The 21,056-nt window shown below is 38.8% G+C and overlaps 1 protein-coding gene across 1 annotated transcript in view; it reads right to left on the minus strand.

Annotated features, from left to right (window-relative positions):
* Positions 1-21,056, minus strand: part of ATL1 (atlastin GTPase 1) — a 90,946-nt gene that overhangs the window by 23,653 nt on the left and 46,237 nt on the right. The window contains exons 3-7 of the mRNA XM_047079690.1: positions 19,461-19,708; positions 17,070-17,204; positions 10,563-10,667; positions 8,524-8,574; positions 6,092-6,148 (exon numbers count right to left, since the gene is read on the minus strand). Of these exons, the coding sequence (XP_046935646.1) occupies positions 6,092-6,148; positions 8,524-8,574; positions 10,563-10,667; positions 17,070-17,204; positions 19,461-19,708 (596 nt within the window). The remainder of the gene's footprint in view (positions 1-6,091; positions 6,149-8,523; positions 8,575-10,562; positions 10,668-17,069; positions 17,205-19,460; positions 19,709-21,056) is intronic.

The raw sequence follows: 21,056 nt of genomic DNA on the forward strand, positions 1-21,056 counted from the left end.
CCAACTGAGCCACCCAGGAGCCCCTGAACATTTTTAAATCACAGGAATAAAGGGTCCTTAAATATAATTAAGTAAAATATTACTAATTTTCCATATGTAGGCCCAATTTGAATGAGAAATTGTGAGAAACAGGTTTATCCTAATATAGCAATATATTATTATATGCTTCCTCTACTATTGTTTTCCATCAACATTCGGTTTAACCATAAAAGTGGCATGGACTGATCTAATAATTACATCTCTACCAAAGGAAACATGAAAAGTTGAGTTTCACTTTTTCTCACAAAGAGGATTCAAATCTTTTTTTCCCTCCAGCTTTACTGAACTATAACTGACATATTACATTGTGTATGTTTAAGGTCTACAACATAATGATGTGACACACGTATACATTGTGAAATGGTTACCACAATAAGGTTAGTTAACATATTCATCACCTCATGTACTTATCGTGTGTGTGTGTGTGTGTGTGTGTGTGTGTGTGTGTGTGTATCTATTTCTAAGGCCCTTAAGGGCCATTAAGCATATGAAATGATTAAATAAAAATGCTATGGGAGAGGGGTCCTGGCTGGCTCAGCCGGTTAAGCGTCCAACATCAGCTCAGTCATGATCTCGCAGTTTGTGAGTTCAAGACCCGCTTTGGGCTCTGTGCTGACAGCTCAGAGCCTGGAGCCTGCTTCGGATTCTGTGTCTCCCTCTCTCTCTGCCCCTTCCCTGCTCACACACTCTGTCTCTCTCAAAAATAAATACACATTGAAAAAAAATGTTTTAAATGCTATGGGAGAAAACTGGGGTGAATTAACTAATCTAAAAGGTGAAGTACTTAACACCGAGGAGGTGAAAGAGCAGAGATTAAAGGTAAGTGGTCCTAAAATATATGCTCAGGAATAAAATAAAGCTTCTAAGAGAAGGGAACTAAAGTTTGTGTGCAGGAAGTTTTTTTTAGGGTTTATCCTTATTTTCCTATTACAGGTAAACCTTAATCTACTACCAACTTGTACATTAAAATGTACACAGAAACGGCACCCCACCTCTCTGCTACCAGAACCTCCCCTACCAGAGATGCCTCTGCCAGGACGCGCCCAGTTGTTAATTCAATCTTCAAATGCAATGTCTTGTCATGGGTTATACTTCCTGAGTGTGCTAACTAGTGTAAAGCTGGCCCATACAGGCTCACAAGGAGCAGTTGTTCAAGTCTGAGAAATTTTACAAGTCAGTTGACATCATGTTGGCAGCTTGAAATCAGCCATGGTAAAGGTATTCATACCAGAAATCAGCAAATGCTTTAAATCAGAACCACCTCCTCCCTCTTCACCAGCCAGTTGTATACACTTACCAGCACACCACTTGGCTAAACTTTACACTTCAATATTGCTTTTAAACTGAATTCACTGCGCTTTTAGTTCTCTGCTTAAAAACAGTTTTTAAATACCACAGATATTTTGTTTTCTTGATATAAACTGGCTTTTCATTTAAGAATCAAATGAATCTGGGGTGTCTGGGTGGCTCAGTTGGTTGAGCATCCGACTTCAGCTCAGGTCATGATCTCATAGTCTGTGAGTTTGATCCCTGTGTCGGGCTCTGTGACGACAGCTCAGAGCCTGGAGCCTGCTTTGGATTCTGTGTCTCCCTCTCTCTCTGCCCCTCCCCCCTCTCTCTCTGCCCCTCCCCCCTCTCATGCTCTGTCTCTGAAAAATGAAAAAACCTTAAAAAAAAAAAAGAATCAAATGAATCTGTTAATGCAGCTATTTACTTCATTGCCTAATTACCCTTACTTTTCCAGCCTGTGATATATCTTGCTCATTATTTACAATCTCACTGTTTCAGACGTAAGAATTCTTCTATTTTGAATTTATTAAATTTAGTTTGAGTACAAATTACTATGATTTAAATTTCATTACCTCTCACCTTGCCTTCTTGGGCAGTGTTTAAAATTTCTCCACACTTTTATCCAAATAAATAAACCTGCTCTCTCCTGAGATAGAAGAAGAGGATGGAAGTGATAACCTTCTAAAAAAAAGCTTGATAGGGGCACCTCGGCAGCTCAGTCAGTTAAGCGTCTGACTTCGGCCTGGGTCATGATCTCACCATTTGTGAGTTTGAGCCCTGCGTCATCGGACTCTATGCTGACAGTTCAGAGGCTGGAGCCTGCTTCGGATTCTATGTCTCCCTCTCTCTCTGCCCTTCCCCTACTCACACTCTCTTTCAAAAATAAACATTAAAAAATAAAATAAAAAGTAAAAAAATCTTGATGAATTAATTGAACTTTCATTTAAAAATTATACCATATGAGAACTTTTTCTCTTGAAACTTTTTCTAAGGTAAATGTGAATTATTTTGTAGGTAGTAAAGCTCATTAACATTGGTCTTAATGGTGTTTTTTTTTTAATGTGAATTATTTGCGGATACCTTAAAAATTCTGAGACCTGAATATGTTTGCATATTATTTTTTAATTTCATGATGTGTAGTATTTTTTGTTTTGAATTTGGTTGCTTTCATTTTAAATATTATTAAGTATCTTTGGAAGCCACTTTTGCTACTTAATGACTTTCTCATTTCAATTTCAGATACATAGATTTACAAGTATAAACTTGTTTAGAAGTCATTGTTGACTCTTTCAGTCAAAACTTTTTTCACTGACATTTCAAAATGCCTTCAGTTTACCAACAAGTGCTAAAACTTTTTCCATTGTTTTCATTATTATTTCTTTTACCAAAAGCAGTCTCTCTCCCTATCTACCTACCTACCTATCTATCTATCTAATCAGAGCACCAGTTGGTCCCTCTTGGTTTTAATGTATCTTAAAAAGCATAAGAAGTAGTAACATTTCGGGCACCTGGGTGGCTCAGTCGGTTAATCTCCCGACTTCGGCTCAGGTCATGATCTCATGGTTTGTGGGTTTGAGCCCTGTGTTGGGCTCTGTGCTGACAGCTCAGAACCTGGAGCCTGCTTCAGATTCTGTGTTTCCCTCCCTCTCTGCCCCTCCCCTGCTTGCTCTCTCTCTCTCTCTCTCTCTCTCAAAAATAAACAAACATTAAAAACTTTTTTAAAAAATAGTAACATTTGCTGGTTAAGACTTAAAAATCCTTTCCAGAATTTGCAATGGAGTTCCTACCCTATGCCAATGGATCCAGAGAGTGAAAAGTTCAGAGAAAAACCTAAGCTAATAGCCCAATTACTATAGAATACTTCACTTATCAACCTGACAAATTATTATTTTTTAAAGTTAACAGACACTAGTAGGTATTGTAAACAAAACAGAGGATTGTAAGCAGGGACTGTTTTTATTCTACCTGAACTCCTGTCTGCACCCTCTTCCCTCATGTGAACATGGTTCTTCTCTCTCTCTCTCTGTGGGATTGTGGGTGATCGTCTCCCATGCTTAGATGCTTGGTCTCAGGCTATGGTGTTTGGCAGAAATCAGTGATTTTCCAGAATGTTAGAAGGTGCCCACAATGGGCACTAGTTTATTTTTTGTTACTTCAAAGCACCTATGGACAGTCCTTTGCTTTTCCATACAAGAGTTAGCTTAGGAATAATTTGCTTCATTCTAGGTCATTGGATAGGTTCCTTGTTGAAGGTGCACAAAAAGAAAAAGATTCCATTGACCCAATGGATAGTAGTGATTCTGTGAGTGATAGTGAAAGTCGTTCTACACAATAACACTCCTGTCTTTTGTCTCCCTCACAACAAAGGTTTTCAAAGGTAAGTGCTGGTTAATTTTTCTTTGTATTTTGTACTTTATTATTTTGTATTATATTATAGCATTGTAATCATTTTTATATGAATATTTTTGGGTTGTGAAATGAATCATCTGAGTTTCCATTATCTCTTATGAGGAAATTCGCATTGATATACAGGTGCTTTGGATTACAAACATGTTTCCAGAGTGAACCATGCTCGCAAACCAAGGTTTTATGAATTTCAGTTGGAATTTTACAGTATGTAGCATAGTACAGTATGTAGCCTTTTAAAGATTTGCTTCTTTTGTTTCATAATATGCATTTAAGGTTTCTCCATGTCTTTTCATGGCCTGATGGTTCATTTCCTTTAACTCTGAATAATATTCCACTGTCTGGATGTAGCAAAGTTGATTTATCCATTCTCCTATTGAAGGACATTTTTGTTGTTTTCAAGTTTGAGCAATTATGAATAAAGCTCCTAAAAACATCTGTGTGCAGGTATTTGTATGGACAGAAGTTTTTAATTCCTTTGGGTAAATACCAAGGAGTACAACGCCAGATCATATGTAAAGAATATGTTTAATTTTGTAAAAATCAGCCAAACTATCTTCCAAAGTGGCTGTACCATTTTGCACACCCAACAGAAATGTATGGGAGTTTCTAACATTCTACGTCCTCATTTGAGGAACATTTGGTATTGTCAGTGCTCTGGACTTTGGCCATTCTAATAGGTATGTACTAGTTTCTTTGCTTATTTTTTACTATATCTGAGATCCTTTCCTCCTGGTATTCCCACCTTTATTTGGTCCCCTCCCACATTATATCAGGGTAGGTGGGTACAACAGGTATAATTTAGCAGAACTGACGGTGTCTTCACTTCCAACATGAGGTTATAAATGATTGCAGCTTGGTCACTCTGGCAGTGGGATCATTTGCCCTGGGAACCTTGGTGTGAACAGCCCTGTGGAAAGGTCCATATGGCTGGGAATTGAAGTCTCCTGCCAACAGCCATGTGAGTAAGCTTAGAAGTGGACCCTCCAGTCAGGTCTTCTGAGAATGTTTCGTTGGCCAGTATCTTGCATAATTTCATTAGAGACCTTGAACCAAAACCACCCAGGCTGAGCTACTCCAGATTCTTGACCCTTAAAAATTGTGTGAAACAATAAATGTTTATCCTTTTAGGATGATTTGTTATGCAACAATAGATAACTAAATAACTCATTTTAAATTACCTGCTGGGGTGCTTTGGTGGCTCAGTCTGTTAAGCATCTGGTTCTTGGTTTCAGCTCAGGTCATGATCTCACAGTTTGTGAGTTCGAGCCCTGTCTCGGGCTCTGCACTGACAGCACAGAGCCTGGCTTCGGATACTCTCTCTCCCTCTCTCTCTGCCCCCCTCCTACCTGCACGTGCTCTCTCTCTCTCTCTCAAAATAAATAAATAAACTTATAAAAAAATAAAAATAAACTACTTGCCATTTAAGCCATAAATTCTACTTTGCCCTTTATCATTCGTTCTCCTTGTACGTTCACATACCTCTCAGGGTATTATCCATCTTGTCTGGTGATACGTACCAGGGAGGGGCTAAATTCTAGGACTTAACCTGAGCCCCCCTGAGAAGCCAAGGCTAACGCTGTCATGCTTCAAGTGAGCAGTCTTGGGTATTTAAATCTGTACCTCCTCCAGGCTTTCAAGGGCTTTTTGACTTAATTATACTCTCCTGGTTCCTGTTATTTAAAGACTGCTGGGGCAGAAGGGAGCATTAAAGGACCCGATAGTCTGTTTATACCACCCAACACGAGCTCATATATTGCCCTGATGTTATCCTGCTGTTCCAAGAGGCTGAGCTGGTTGCTAGTCTGATACTTAGTGCAATGAAGCAAGTGATGGTTCACATGGGTCACTGTGTAAGAAAGAGAAAGTACCTTCAATAAACTTGCACCCACCTGACCAATATCCTGTCTCTGTGCCTTAGCCAGGTTTTGTGTGACTTGTAACCCTTTCTATAGTCCCAGGAATCTTGTTTGTTTTTAGCTTTTATGTTTGACAAATTCATCAGTTTTCTTTTGGTTTCTGTGACATCTCTAGAGTTGAATTCAGGGAAGAAAAGATGATATTCTTGCAGGAATCAAAATATCTAATTCATCTTTTCATTTTCCCATTTCTTTTATTTATTTTTTGTTATTCCCAATAAGTTTTTCCCATTTCTTTGAAAAAATAGTTTGTTAAATTTTCATTTCCCCATTTGAATCTCCTACTTGCACCAAATAGCGCTAGCAAGGTATTCAAAGTGCTTCTTGAATGAAATAAAGAAAAAAGGAAAGAAATGTGACCTTCTCAATTCATATACCTGGTCATACTCTTAAGAAAAATTTAATAAGAATATACCATAATTTTATTCTTCACTCACCTGAAATGGCTTCAGGAATATTTCTTCCATCGCCAGTCTGCCATATTCAGTGAAAAGCTACAAGGGAAATTACACACACACACACACGCACGCGCACGCACACACACACACACACACACACACACAAACTTCAGTATCTGCAAAGTTTTACTTCTGTGCTTTCTTCCATTCATTTTTCCCCCCTCACTATAACATAATACTATATTATTAAGGTTACAATAAACATTTTAAGGAACTAAGTATTAAAGCAGAACGATAGTAATTGGATATTTAAAAATTAAGGACATAAAGTATATGTTAAAAATAAAGTTTCTACTTCAAAGCCAACAACTTTATATCAAGAATGTAGGGCAGTTTTTTTGTAGGGAAGATGGGGGAGAAAGAAACATGTTAAAAAACCTTTCAAAGCAGAACTTCCACAGATTAGACCAGAGAGCCATAAACTATGTTGGATATATTTAACGAAAGTTGTCGCCTGAGGAAATTTAATGGCACAATGGACTGAATTATTACAAAGGCATAGAGGCATCTGGCTTAAAAATACAACCAAATACACTGCCTTCTTCTGTTTTTAATTGCTCCCAATTGAGAGGCACCCTCTCAGTTTTTTGTGTTGGTCAAAAACGTAAGGAAGATGTCAGAGAACAAAGACCCTAGGGGGTGACTGTGGTTAGGCCTCCAATGAGTGTGTCATCAGTGGAATGGGTTTCCCCGTCTGTACACAGGAAATGCCACTTCATCTACAAGACTTATAAGGCACAACAGCTTCTCAGAGCTGGGGTGCAAGTGATACAGAGGATTCCCACCCCTTGCCCTTCTCGGATAGCTCCCACAGCAACCCCCATCTCTCCTGCAGGGGGATCGGGGAAGCCCAGAGTAATTACTAGGCATCTGATTAGAGTATTTAAATGAAAAGTCTGGAATACTGCGGAATACTGCAGCTGCTCCAGGGATTAGGCACTCTCACTGGAATCATCTACTAACATAATTTGAATTCACAATCTTTTTTGAGGAGGCTGAGGTGTTGCCATTTACAGGAAAAGTTTTAAATGGTCTCAGAAAAACATTACTTACTCAATATCAAAGTCCAAAATCAGCCCTTCTTTAAGAAATCCCTAAGCTGGTATTGAACAGTGCCATGCCATTAACTTGGAAAATAATTGGCTAGTTATGACACGTGCCTGAAGAAGTAAATTGTACTGATTACAAGAAACATCGAACAGTCATTCAGCATACTGCCTATTTGTCACAAATGCTCAGTGTGAGATACTAGAAATATATTTGGGAATAATGTCGGGTGTGAACTCCAAATGTTATGTCCAGCATCACAGGTTACCCTGCTCTATCATTCTATGTTGTCTGCTAAAGCTGTACATGGCTCTTATTGCCAAGATATATTATATATTTAAGGTACATAGGTTTTGCTGTGTAACCAAAATAACATGAATTGAAAAAGAGCAGAAAGTGTTACAGAGATGTAAACTATCTTCAGGAAATATCTAATCTTTTACTTATCTGAAATTTAAACGCTACTTGGAGCGTGGAAGAAGCCCTGAGCCCAGAAGATGCCCAGATCTCTATGCCCACTCTACCACTAATTAGCCACATGAGTTTAGGCAAGTCATTTACTATTTTCAGCCAAATTTACCTCATCTGTAAAATATGAAGGGTAAATTAGGAGTCACCGAAGTCTCTTTCAGATCTAAAACAGAGTTTTATGAATTATCAGGTAGCTCCTCATAGTTCTTAAGTATAAAGTGGTCCACAGGGAAAAAAAAATCTGGCACGCAACTGGTATCATACTAGCAATTATTAAATCTCTGACCATAAGACTTCAACTTCACTTTCACTATTGTTCTCTGCATTTGTGCTGTAACAATACCCTTGAGGGCAGCACATAGAAAGGGTTTTAAAATGTAGTATTAAAGTATAGTTGACATACAATATAATATTAGTCTCAGGTGCACAGCATAGCAATTTGATAGTTGTATACACTATGCTACATTCACCACGGCAAGTGCAGTCACCATCTGTCACCAGACGATGTCATTACGGTATTAATGACGGCGTTCTCTGTGGTGTACTCTTTATCTCTGTGAGTTATTTATTTTATAACTGGATCAGCTTCACTTCTGGGGTCATTTTTAAACCAAAGGCTCTTTCTCTACTCTAATTTGCCATGTATTTTCAAATATACGGAGCCAGTAGCAAGTAGCCTTAGAGTAACAAAGAACTTTAAAAACTGAATGAGAGAGAGAGAACATAACCATGGAGGGCTAAAACAAGAAACCTGGGAATAAGACAATCTCCATTTGATTATGTTTCTAAATCTTTCTGAATTGTTTAGTTTTAGATAGGAGAAGGCCTAACAAAATCCACACATCTTCAAAACATTACCAGATATATATAAAAAAGAGTATACATATTGTTACCTGGAGGTGCTGAAGATCATCCTCCTGGACATTCTGGGATAAGTTATATACCTTGATTAAGAAATAAAGTCAAAATGAAACAATAATTGGCATCCTTCAAAGTACTTACTATGTCATTATTTTTATAAATATCAATTTTCACAAAAGCAAACTTTCTCATATGTACTCTTTTTTTAAAGTGTATTTATTTCGAGAGTGAGCAAGCACAAGTTGGGGAGGGGAAGAGAGCGGAGGGAGAGAGAGAGAGAGAGAGAGAGAGAGAGAGAGAGAGAGAGAGAATCCCAAGCAGGACCCACACTGTCAGCACAGAGCCTGATGCAGGGCTCGAACTCATGAGCAGAGAAATCATGACCTGAGCCAAAGTCGGACGCTTAACCAACTGAGCCACCCAGGTGCCCCTACATGTATTCTCACGTAATGGTATTTATAAGACCTTGAGAGAGGAGTAAAGAAAGCTTGAGAAACAATAAACCATGTACAATCATAAAATTGTTCCAGAAATACAACAGCCACCTGCTCTGGAAACAGAATATTAAAATTATTTATGAAACTGATTTAACGATTAGTCAATAAAAAATCATTCTTACAAGCACAGCAAAATAATAACAATCTAGATCTGAGTAAGCCACACATGAAATTTTGTCTTGAAAAATTATGTTGACTTTCTCACAATTGATTAATTTAGTTAAGTCTCTGGAAAGTTCTATCACATTGAAGTTAGGTTCTGAGTATCAGGCTCATATCCCTATACATATACATAACCACTTCATGAACAGACCACAGTACTAAGATGACATTCTATCGTTTTTTTTTCTTTTGAGGAGTAATTTCAAAAAACAGTGAAGGAAGCTTCTATGTTTATGTATTGACACAAAGAGAATGCTTTGTGCACTTATTTAAATAAGAGATTGTTTCTCAGATGATAAAAAGGTCATTACTAAGGACTTAAGATTTTTCAGTGAAAATATTCAATGTCTTCAGGTAAAACAGAAATATAGGTAATAAAGAATTATGTTTTAATTGGTTTGTACAAGTGGTTTTATACTGCTGATTATGAAGAAATTAGACATTAAGTCCGTATTTCACAGGCTCATTAAGAAGTCTATTTTTAAAAGCTAATCAATCACAGGTTATAATCATGGCTTCCACTTTAAAGCTTTTTGTAGAAAATATTCAGTCTTCCTTCTATCCACCCTCTCACTGTCCTAACCACACATGATACCCTGGTTGCTGGCTCACGAGCCTCTTTCTCTGCTCACTTGTAATTCAGCCTTGACTTGTTCATCCCAACCACTCTGCCTCCCCTACCTTTTTAAACTATCTTACCTTTCTTTTAACTGTTTTCTTGGCTACTACTACTTCTTGCTCTTTCTAATAAATAGAAAATATCTAAAAGTTAATGTAAAACCTTTCATGCTATGTGTTCTATGGTTATAGTAAAACTCTCCAGAGACTTTCCAAGACGATCTGTAAAGCTTACATTAACCTCAAAAACAATACTTAATAAGAGACAAAGAAAAAAAGGAAACAAAGATAAAAAAAATTTTAAGACATTTATTTTCCTAAATGTTAATTAAGTGTTTTTAACAGCTGGGAAAGCATATAAATGCTTTTACCCTTAGCAATGTTTCTACACGCTATGAAAACAACAACAACAACAACAACAACAACAAAAAACCCATCTTGGTTCAGTAAATGTAACTTATAATGGGTAGTTCCAATATATCTATCTGCATACATTATAAGACAATATTATTAAGTTTATTGTAGGCTTTAAACATAAAAAATTATCAGTGAAATAATGCAAACTTTTCTGGCTATTGGCAGCTTTAAAACTGATCAGAAATTAGATTACAATAACCAAACCAATTCTACTCATAGAAATCATAAGAACTGGGATGCTAATTGAGCCAAATAACACATTTAGCATTTCTGTTGTTGGTCTCACTACCACACGCATGGTAGTAGGAATGTAGGAATACACATATTTACAATTTTTAAAGTAACAGCCATCGAAATGGATTTATTTTATTCCATACCTGTATTGAGCTGATCATTGTGCTAAGTGCAAATACCGTGGCCGAATCTCTCAGAGTTGACTGGCTATCAAAGGTTCCCTGAGTATCCATCAATAGCACTGCAACCTACAGGCAAGTAGACAATATATTATAGGTATTTTATAGAACATATGTAGAATTAGGGCTACTACAAAGTTAACACTATGAGAACTATAGCAACCCATTATCAATGAATACTTAACAGGTAATTTTTTACATATGCCATGAATGCCACAGAAAATGAAAATATTAATTAGCTGAGTACTATAATGATTGATTTTCACTGGTAATCCAAGCTAACAGAAACAGCACTGAAACAACAGACAGCTGTTAGCTTGCTGATCTGCTGTTCTATCGTTCCTATTATTTTACCACCTTGATCAACAGAAAGGGAAACAAGGAATCCCTTTTGAACTTCATGTCAAATGGTCAAAATTAGTTTTCAAAAGATCATTTTCAAGGATCCTGAACAGTGGTAACAGTTGCCAATTGAAAACTCAATTTTCGGGGGATTCTGGGAAGATGGCGGCGTAGGAGGACGCTGGGCTCACCGCGCGTCCTGCTGATCACTTAGATTCCACCTACACCTGCCTAAATAACCCAGAAAACCGCCAGAGGATTAGCAGAACAGAGTCACCGGACCCAAGTGCAGACGAGAGGCCCACGGAAGAGGGTAGGAAGGGCGGCGAGGCGGTGCGCGCTCCACGGACTGGCGGGAGGGAGCCGGGGCGGAGGGGCGGCTCGCCGGCCAAGCAGAGCCCCCGAGTCCGGCTTGCAAAAGCGGAGGGGCCTGACGGACTGTGTTCCGACAGCAAGCGCGACTTAGCGTCTGGGGGGTCATAAGTTAACAGCTCTGCTCGGAAAGCGGGAAGGCTGGAGGACAAAGGGAGGGTGAGCTGCGGAGCCCCCGGACGACAGAGCTCAGTTTGGCGGGGAACAAAGGCGCTAGCCAGCGCCATCTCCCCCGCCCATCCCCCAGCCAAAATCCCAAAGGGAACCGGCTCCGGCCAGGGAACTTGCTCGCTCCGCGCGAACACCCAACTCTGTGCTTCTGCGGAGCCAAACCTCCGGCAGCGATCTGACTCCCTCCGGCTGCCACAGGGCCCCTCCTGAAGTGGATCACCTAAGGAGAAGCGAGCTAAGCCTGCCCCCCCTGCCGCCGTGCACCTTGCCTTCCCACCCCAGCTAATACGCCAGATCCCCAGCATCACAAGCCTGGCAGTGTGCAAGTAGCCCAGACGGGCCACGCCACCCCACAGTGAATCCCGCCCCTAGGAGAGGGGAAGAGAAGGCACACACCAGTCTGACTGTGGCCCCAGCGGTGGGCTGGGGGCAGACATCAGGTCGGACTGCGGCCCCGCCCACCAACTCCAGTTATACACCACAGCACAGGGGAAGTGCCCTGCAGGCCCTCACCACACCAGGGACTATCCAAAATGACCAAGCGGAAGAATTCCCCTCAGAAGAATCTCCAGGAAATAACAACAGCTAATGAGCTGATCAAAAAGGATTTAAATAATATAACAGAAAGTGAATTTAGAATAATAGTCATAAAATTAATCGCTGGGCTGGAAAACAGCATACAGGACAGCAGAGAATCTCTTGCTACAGACATCAGGGGACTAAGGAACAGTCACGAGGAGCTGAAAAACGCTTTAAAGGAAATGGAAAACAAAATGCAAACCACCACGGCTCGGATGGAAGAGGCAGAGGAGAGAATAGGTGAACTAGAAGATAAAGTTATGGAAAAAGAGGAAGCTGAGAAAAAGAGAGATAAAAAAATCCAGGAGTATGAGGGGAAAATTAGAGAACTAAGTGATACACTAAAAAGAAATAATATACGCATAATTGGTATCCCAGAGGAGGAAGAGAGAGGGAAAGGTGCTGAAGGGGTACTTGAAGAAATTATAGCTGAGAACTTCCCTGAACTGGGGAAGGAAAAAGGCATTGAAATCCAAGAGGCACAGAGAACTCCCTTCAGACGTAACTTGAATCGATCTTCTGCACGACATATCATAGTGAAACTGGCAAAATACAAGGATAAAGAGAAAATTCTGAAAGCAGCAAGGGGTAAACGTGCCCTCACATATAAAGGGAGACCTATAAGACTCGTGACTGATCTCTCTTTTGAAACTTGGCAGGCCAGAAAGAATTGGCACGAGATTTTCAGGGTGCTAGACAGCAAAAATATGCAGCCAAGAATCCTTTATCCAGCAAGTCTGTCATTTAGAATAGAAGGAGAGATAAAGGTCTTCCCAAACAAACAAAAACTGAAGGAATTTGTCACCACTAAACCAGCCCTACAAGAGATCCTAAAGGGGACCCTGTGAGACAAAGTACCAGAGACATCACTACAAGCATAAAACATACAGACATCACAATGACTCTAAACCCGTATCTTTCTATAATAACACTGAATGTAAATGGATTAAATGCGCCAACCAAAAGACATAGGGTATCAGAATGGATAAAAAAACAAGATCCATCTATTTGCTGTCTACAAGAGACTCATTTTAGACCTGAGGACACCTTTAGATTCAGAGTGAGGGGATGGAGAACTATTTATCATGCTACTGGAAGCCAGAAGAAAGCTGGAGTAGCCATACTTATATCAGACAAACTAGACTTTAAATTAAAGACTGTAACAAGAGATGAAGAAGGACATTATATAATAGTTACAGGGTCTATCCATCAGGAAGAGCTAACAATTATAAATGTCTATGCGCCGAATACCGGAGCCCCCAAATATATAAAACAATTACTCATAAACAGAAGCAACCTTATTGATAAGAATGTGGTAATTGCTGGGGACTTTAACACCCCACTTACAGAAATGGATAGATCATCTAGACACACGGTCAATAAAGAAACAAGGGCCCTGAATGAGACACTGGATCAGATGGACTTGACAGATATATTTAGAACTCTGCATCCCAAAGCAACAGAATATACTTTCTTCTCGAGTGCACATGGAACATTCTCCAAGATAGATCATATACTGGGTCACAAAACAGCCCTTCATAAGTTTACAAGAATTGAAATTATACCATGCATACTTTCAGACCACAATGCTATGAAGCTTGAAATCAACCACAGGAAAAAGTCTGGAAAACCTCCAAAAGCATGGAGGTTAAAGAACACCCTACTAACGAATGAGTGGGTCAACCAGGCAATTAGAGAAGAAATCAAAAAATATATGGAAACAAACGAAAATGAAAATACAACAATCCAAACGCTTTGGGACGCAGCGAAGGCAGTCCTGAGAGGAAAATACATTGCAATCCAGGCCTATCTCAAGAAACAAGAAAAATCCCAAATACAAAATCTAACAGCACACCTAAAGGAACTAGAAGCAGAACAGCAAAGGCAGCCTAAACCCAGCAGAAGAAGAGAAATAATAAAGATCAGAGCAGAAATAAACAATATAGAATCTAAAAAAACTGTAGAGCAGATCAACGAAACCAAGAGTTGGTTTTTTGAAAAAATAAACAAAATTGACAAACCTCTAGCCAGGCTTCTCAAAAAGAAAAGGGAGATGACCCAAATAGATAAAATCATGAATGAAAATGGAATTATTACAACCAATCCCTCAGAGATACAAACAATTATCAGGGAATACTATGAAAAATTATATGCCAACAAATTGGACAACCTGGAAGAAATGGACAAATTCCTGAACACCCACACTCTTCCAAAACTCAATCAGGAGGAAATAGAAAGCTTGAACAGACCCATAACCAGCGAAGAAATTGAATCGGTTATCAAAAATCTCCCAACAAATAAGAGTCCAGGACCAGATGGCTTCCCAGGGGAGTTCTACCAGACGTTTAAAGCAGAGATAATACCTATCCTTCTCAAGCTATTCCAAGAAATAGAAAGGGAAGGAAAACTTCCAGACTCATTCTATGAAGCCAGTATTACTTTGATTCCTAAACCAGACAGAGACCCAGGAAAAAAAGAGAACTACAGGCCAATATCCCTGATGAATATGGATGCCAAAATTCTCAATAAGATACTAGCAAATCGAATTCAACAGCATATAAAAAGAATTATTCACCATGATCAAGTGGGATTCATTCCTGGGATGCAGGGCTGGTTCAACATTCGCAAATCAATCAACGTGATACATCACATTAACAAAAAAAAAGAGAAGAACCATATGATCCTGTCAATCGATGCAGAAAAGGCCTTTGACAAAATCCAGCACCCTTTCTTAATAAAAACCCTTGAGAAAGTCGGGATAGAAGGAACATACTTAAAGATCATAAAAGCCATTTATGAAAAGCCCACAGCTAACATCATCCTCAACGGGGAAAAACTGAGAGCTTTTTCCCTGAGATCAGGAACACGACAGGGATGCCCACTCTCACCGCTGTTGTTTAACATAGTGCTGGAAGTTCTAGCATCAGCAATCAGACAACAAAAGGAAATCAAAGGCATCAAAATTGGCAAAGATGAAGTCAAGCTTTCGCTTTTTGCAGATGACATGATATTATACATGGAAAATCCGATAGACTCCACCAAAAGTCTGCTAGAACTGATACATGAATTCAGCAAAGTTGCAGGATACAAAATCAATGTACAGAAATCAGTTGCATTCTTATACACTAACAATGAAGCAACAGAAAGACAAATAAAGAAACTGATCCCATTCACAATTGCACCAAGAAGCATAAAATACCTAGGAATAAATCTAACCAAAGATGTAAAGGATCTGTATGCTGAAAACTATAGAAAGCTTATGAAGGCAATTGAAGAAGATTTAAAGAAATGGAAAGACATTCCCTGCTCATGGATTGGAAAAATAAATATTGTCAAAATGTCAATACTACCCAAAGCTATCTACACATTCAATGCAATCCCAATCAAAATTGCACCAGCATTCTTCTCGAAACTAGAACAAGCAATCCTAAAATTCATATGGAACCACAAAAGGCCCCGAATAGCCAAAGGAATTTTGAAGAAGAAGACCAAAGCAGGAGGCATCACAATCCCAGACTTCAGCCTCTACTACAAAGCTGTCATCATCAAGACAGCATGGTATTGGCACAAAAACAGACACACAGACCAATGGAATAGAATAGAAACCCCAGAACTAGACCCACAAACATATGGCCAACTCATCTTTGACAAAGCAGGAAAGAACATCCAATGGAAAAAAGACAGCCTCTTTAACAAATGGTGCTGGGAGAACTGGACAGCAACATGCAGAAGGTTGAAACTAGACCACTTTCTCACACCATTCACAAAAATAAACTCAAAATGGATAAAGGACCTAAATGTGAGACAGGAAACCATCAGAACCTTAGAGGAGAAAGCAGGAAAAGACCTCTCTGACCTCAGCCGTAGCAATCTCTTACTCGACACATCCCCAAAGGCAAGGGAATTAAAAGCAAAAGTGAATTACTGGGACCTTATGAAGATAAAAAGCTTCTGCACAGCAAAGGAAACAACCAACAAAACTAAAAGGCAACCAACGGAATGGGAAAAGATATTTGCAAATGACATATCGGACAAAGGGCTAGTATCTAAAATCTATAAAGAGCTCACCAAACTCCACACCCGAAAAACAAATAACCCAGTGAAGAAATGGGCAGAAAACATGAATAGACACTTCTCTAAAGAAGACATCCAGATGGCCAACAGGCACATGAAAAGATGTTCAGCGTCGCTCCTTATCAGGGAAATACAAATCAAAACCACACTCAGGTATCACCTCACGCCAGTCAGAGTGGCCAAAATGAACAAATCAGGAGACTATAGATGCTGGAGAGGATGTGGAGAAACGGGAACCCTCTTGCACTGTTGGTGGGAATGCAAATTGGTGCAGCCGCTCTGGAAAGCAGTGTGGAGGTTCCTCAGAAAATTAAAAATAGACCTACCCTATGACCCAGCAATAGCACTGCTAGGAATTTATCCAAGGGATACAGGAGTACTGATGCATAGGGGCACTTGTACCCCAATGTTCATAGCAGCACTCTCAACAATAGCCAAATTATGGAAAGAGCCTAAATGTCCATCAACTGATGAATGGATAAAGAAATTGTGGTTTATATACACAATGGAATACTATGTGGCAATGAGAAAAAATGAAATATGGCCTTTTGTAGCAACGTGGATGGAACTGGAGAGTGTGATGCTAAGTGAAATAAGCCATACAGAGAAAGACAGATACCATATGGTTTCACTCTTATGTGGATCCTGAGAAACTTAACAGGAACCCATGGGGGAGGGGAAGGAAAAAAAAAAAAAAAAAAAAAAAGGACGTTAGAGTGGGAGAGAGCCAAAGCATAAGAGACTGTTAAAAACTGAGAACAAACTGAGGGTTGATGGGGGGTGGGAGGGAGGGGCGGGTGGGTGATGGGTATTGAGGAGGGCACCTTTTGGGATGAGCACTGGGTGTTGTATGGAAACCAATTTGTCAATAAACTTCATATAAAAAAAAAAAAAAAAGAAAACTCAATTTTCTTTACAAAGTTTGCATCTTACCTTCTTGCCATCAGGTTTATTGATGAGGAAGACTTCACTCCATATTTGGATTCCTGTGGTCTCTCGTTCAGACCCACCTCTCCATGAGAAACCAGTCAATGGTTCATTGTAATCTCCAACCCAATCGACTGATTCCTGCAAATTAAGAAAGTCTGTGATATGGAAGTGGACGGTGGTATACTTTCCTCCCTGCATCCGTTCTGGCGGGTATCTCTCTCCAACTGCCGTCAAAAGGAGATGTATTCACATCTACTGTACTGATACAATTACTTTCTTTGTTATCTGAAACACTATAACAGAGGAGCAACCATGTGCTACATTTTATTCTAGGTCCTGGGAATAGGAAGATATCATTCCAGAACAGAGGAAGCTTACAGCCTAATAGAAAGACAGACCTGTCAAGAAACCATTATGATGCAATACATGCATGCCAAAATGGAGGTGCACATTACGCAAAGATAGAAGCATAGGAAAAGAAATAACTAACAGTTGGTCAGGTAGGACTTAATAGGAGAGGTGGTGTTTGTGCTAAAACTTGAAGGATGTTTGGGAATTTTTCCAGATGAGCAAACTTGGGGAGGGCATTCTAGAATCAAAGAAATAAAGATAAGACAGAACATAGTATGTCAGGATATACACAATAATATTACATACAAATGCTTTGGTATTGGAAGAGGAGGGGGTGAATAGCAAGAGGAGAGGCACCTAGTAGTAGATGCAGAAAAACAAAAACAAAAACACAACAGATCGGTTACACTTTAATCTGGCAAGTGCCATTTAATACAAGCAACATGACAAGTGTTACTGAGCATTTGATTTTAATGTTTATTTCACAGTTAAAACTATGAATATGCCTAAAACTGTATAATCCCACAGTATGGAAACTAATATGGATACTAATTTTGTTCACTTAATTTGCTCAGCTGTGTTAAGTAGCATATTAACGGTGATATGCTAGAAACAGAGAGTTCTGTCTGGTTTCAAAGCATGAAGTATTTTGGTAGTTCTATTCTTGATTTGTTTGAACTGAAGCTAGAGATAGAAGATATTAAAGTTAACTTTACAAAATTGATCAAAAATACCCTAACTATAAAAGATCAATCCAAAATGAATAGTTACGGTATAAATACATGATACAAAGTTTCTTTGGGTAGTGTGTCTATTCTGCCTCAACATCCATATTTGCAGCAGAAATGGCTATGGGTAAAGAGTACAAAAAACTACTTGTACGTCCTCCATTCCCAACCTTCGGTTTTCTGACTCTGATTTCTCATTTATCCTTCTGCTTTTGGTTTATCCTAGGTCCCTTATAGTCTCATTTCTGTGCCACACTGCTGTCTCAAATGTTATAACACTGTTGGTTGTCTCTGGGGATGGGTAAGATGAGAACCGAGTGGGAAAAGATAAGAGAGAACTTTCTGGGGTAACAGCAAGATATAGTTGATAGCATTTGGGGTCATTCAGGCATATGCATTTTCCAAAAAAAAATAATAATAATAATTAGCAAATGTACACCTACAATTTGTGCATGTAAGTGTATCTGATTTTACAACAAAAGATAAAATCTACTGAAATATATGATGATGATGTATATTGAAATATTTATGAGGAAGTGCAACCAATGTCAGCAATTTACTATGACATGAATAAAAAAATAAGATGCAGTGACAGATGTAAAGAGGGAAGAGTATCTGGAGACACATGTGATGAAGCAAGAATATTAACAGTAAAATCTAGGTAGTTTGATACGTAGGTGTTCACCATAAAATTCTTTTAACTTTGCTGCCTGCTTGAAAAATGTCATCATAAATGCTGGAGGGAATATGATTATAATATAAAAGTTATGATAAAAATTATTTGACACACTTTACACACTCTAAAGTGTAAAGTTTATAATCATATCACTATGCTGTGTTTCTTTCTAAAAGAATTAAAAAAATAAGTTATGTCCTAAGGGAAATGTTGCAAAGTGGCTTCAGACAAAAGTGGTCCATGGAGTTTGGTGCCCAAAGCACTGAAGTCAGAATGGTTGTACCACAGCATTAGCAAACTAGTTCATATTAAGGTATATGATAATGGAAGCGGAAATACTTAACACTACTAAATAAAAACACAAAGTGACAAAAGCACGGAAACAAGAAAACATTTTAAAACACTTCTTTTGTTTTAGTTTATTTATTTTGAGAGACAGCACGCAAGTGTGTGCATAGTGGGGAAAGGGCAGAGAGAGAGAGAGGGAGAGAGAACCCCAGGCAGGTTGCACACTGTTAGTGCAGAGCCCGACATGGGGCTTGATCCCATGAACCATGAGATCGTGACCTGAGCTGAAATCAAGAATTGGACACTTACCCGACTGAGCCACTCAGGTGCCCCTTAGAACACTTAACATACCTGGTTGTACATGTATCTCAACATGAAGTCCATCAGGAATGATTTTCCTTTCCTAAATGCTCCAGCAACAGACACAGCAACAACCTCCTTGTCCCTGACAGCCTCTGAGAGAAGGATCCGATTAAGTGCAGTTTCATCTAACTCAAAGGAATGGTCATCTTTGACGATGAGGACTTGGACTGGCCCTGCCTTTTTCACTGGCTCCTCCTCTTCTGAGCTCCATTCATATGTCTTTTCTGAAAACCCACCTGTTGAATAAAACAGCAATTTACTCGGCTAAGCATCTCAAAATACCAAGAAATGTAAGGTACCTCTCAATTCTCAAATATCTGAAACAGGGGCACAGTGGAATTAGAAATGCCTGTTTTAATGACATACATTAATGTCATTCACATCGTGTCTCAGAAAGACATATCTGGTCTTTCTGATCATGTGACCAAACCAAACAATTTTATTCTCAAGAATGCTCTAAGTCAGGGCAGAGAACTCTGTTTGCAGAATGAGAAAGAAATTCAAAGCAAAGGATTCTACTTTTGGAGCACAGGAATAAAAGGACTTTAGTTCATACTTTCTTCATCTCCTAGAAATAGGTTTAGTTATTCACATAAAGGATCCTTGCAACACTTTTTAAAGCTGAACATACAAAAGAGGAAATGCATACAGGGACTCAGAATCACATATTTTTGAAACTAGAATAAAGTTCTAAAGCATCTAGTTCTAAAGCTCCTTTCAATACATTCACACCATCTACAAAATCCCAGATGCTTAAATGTCTAAAATTATACTTCAGAGCAATGGAATTACAGACAACCTTCAAATCCATAGCGAAGGAGTCTAGACACAATTTGATTTTAAAAAAAAGAAAAATTTGAAATTTGTCTGGTGTGGAGATCTTATACAAAAGCTGTGTAACCCTGGGAAATTACTAAACTTCTCAGTTCTTCATCTGTAAAATATAAACTACTAATAGTACCCATTAATAGGGTTGTTGTAACGATTAAGGAAACTACTATACATAAAGTGCTGAGAACAGTGCTTGGCACATAGTAAACTCCTAAAGATTACCTGTCATCATCATCATCATCATCATCATCATCATCCCCACCACTATCCTGGGGTTATAGACTGAACTAAGTATTCCTGGAAGAAGTTTCTGCCTAGTTTCCAGAAGTGTGTGTGTGTGTGTGTGTGTGTTTTCAGAGTTTTCATATATCTGATAATTATATAAAGAACTGATACAACTCAAAAGCAAAAAAAAACAAAAAACAAAAAAACACCCAATCCAATTAAAAAATAGAAGATCCAAACAGACCCTTTTCTACAGAAGACATGCAAATGGCCAACAGACACATGAAAAGATGCTCACCATCATAATCATCAAAAAATGCAAATTAAAACCAAATAGATACCACCTCACACCTGTTAGATTGGCTATTTTCAAAAAGATAAGCAACAAGTGCTAGCTAGGACACAGAGAAAAAGGAATCTGTGTGCACTGTTAGCGAAAATGTAAATTGGTGAAACTACTATAGAAAACAGTATGGAAAAATTAAAAATAAAGCTATATGATCTAGCAATTCAATTTCTGAGTATTCA

This window comes from Lynx rufus, unplaced genomic scaffold (assembly GCF_022079265.1).
Source record: "Lynx rufus isolate CCGP_SWC_20201006 ecotype Redwood Valley unplaced genomic scaffold, mLynRuf1.p SCAF_17, whole genome shotgun sequence".
NCBI lineage: Eukaryota > Metazoa > Chordata > Mammalia > Carnivora > Felidae > Lynx > Lynx rufus.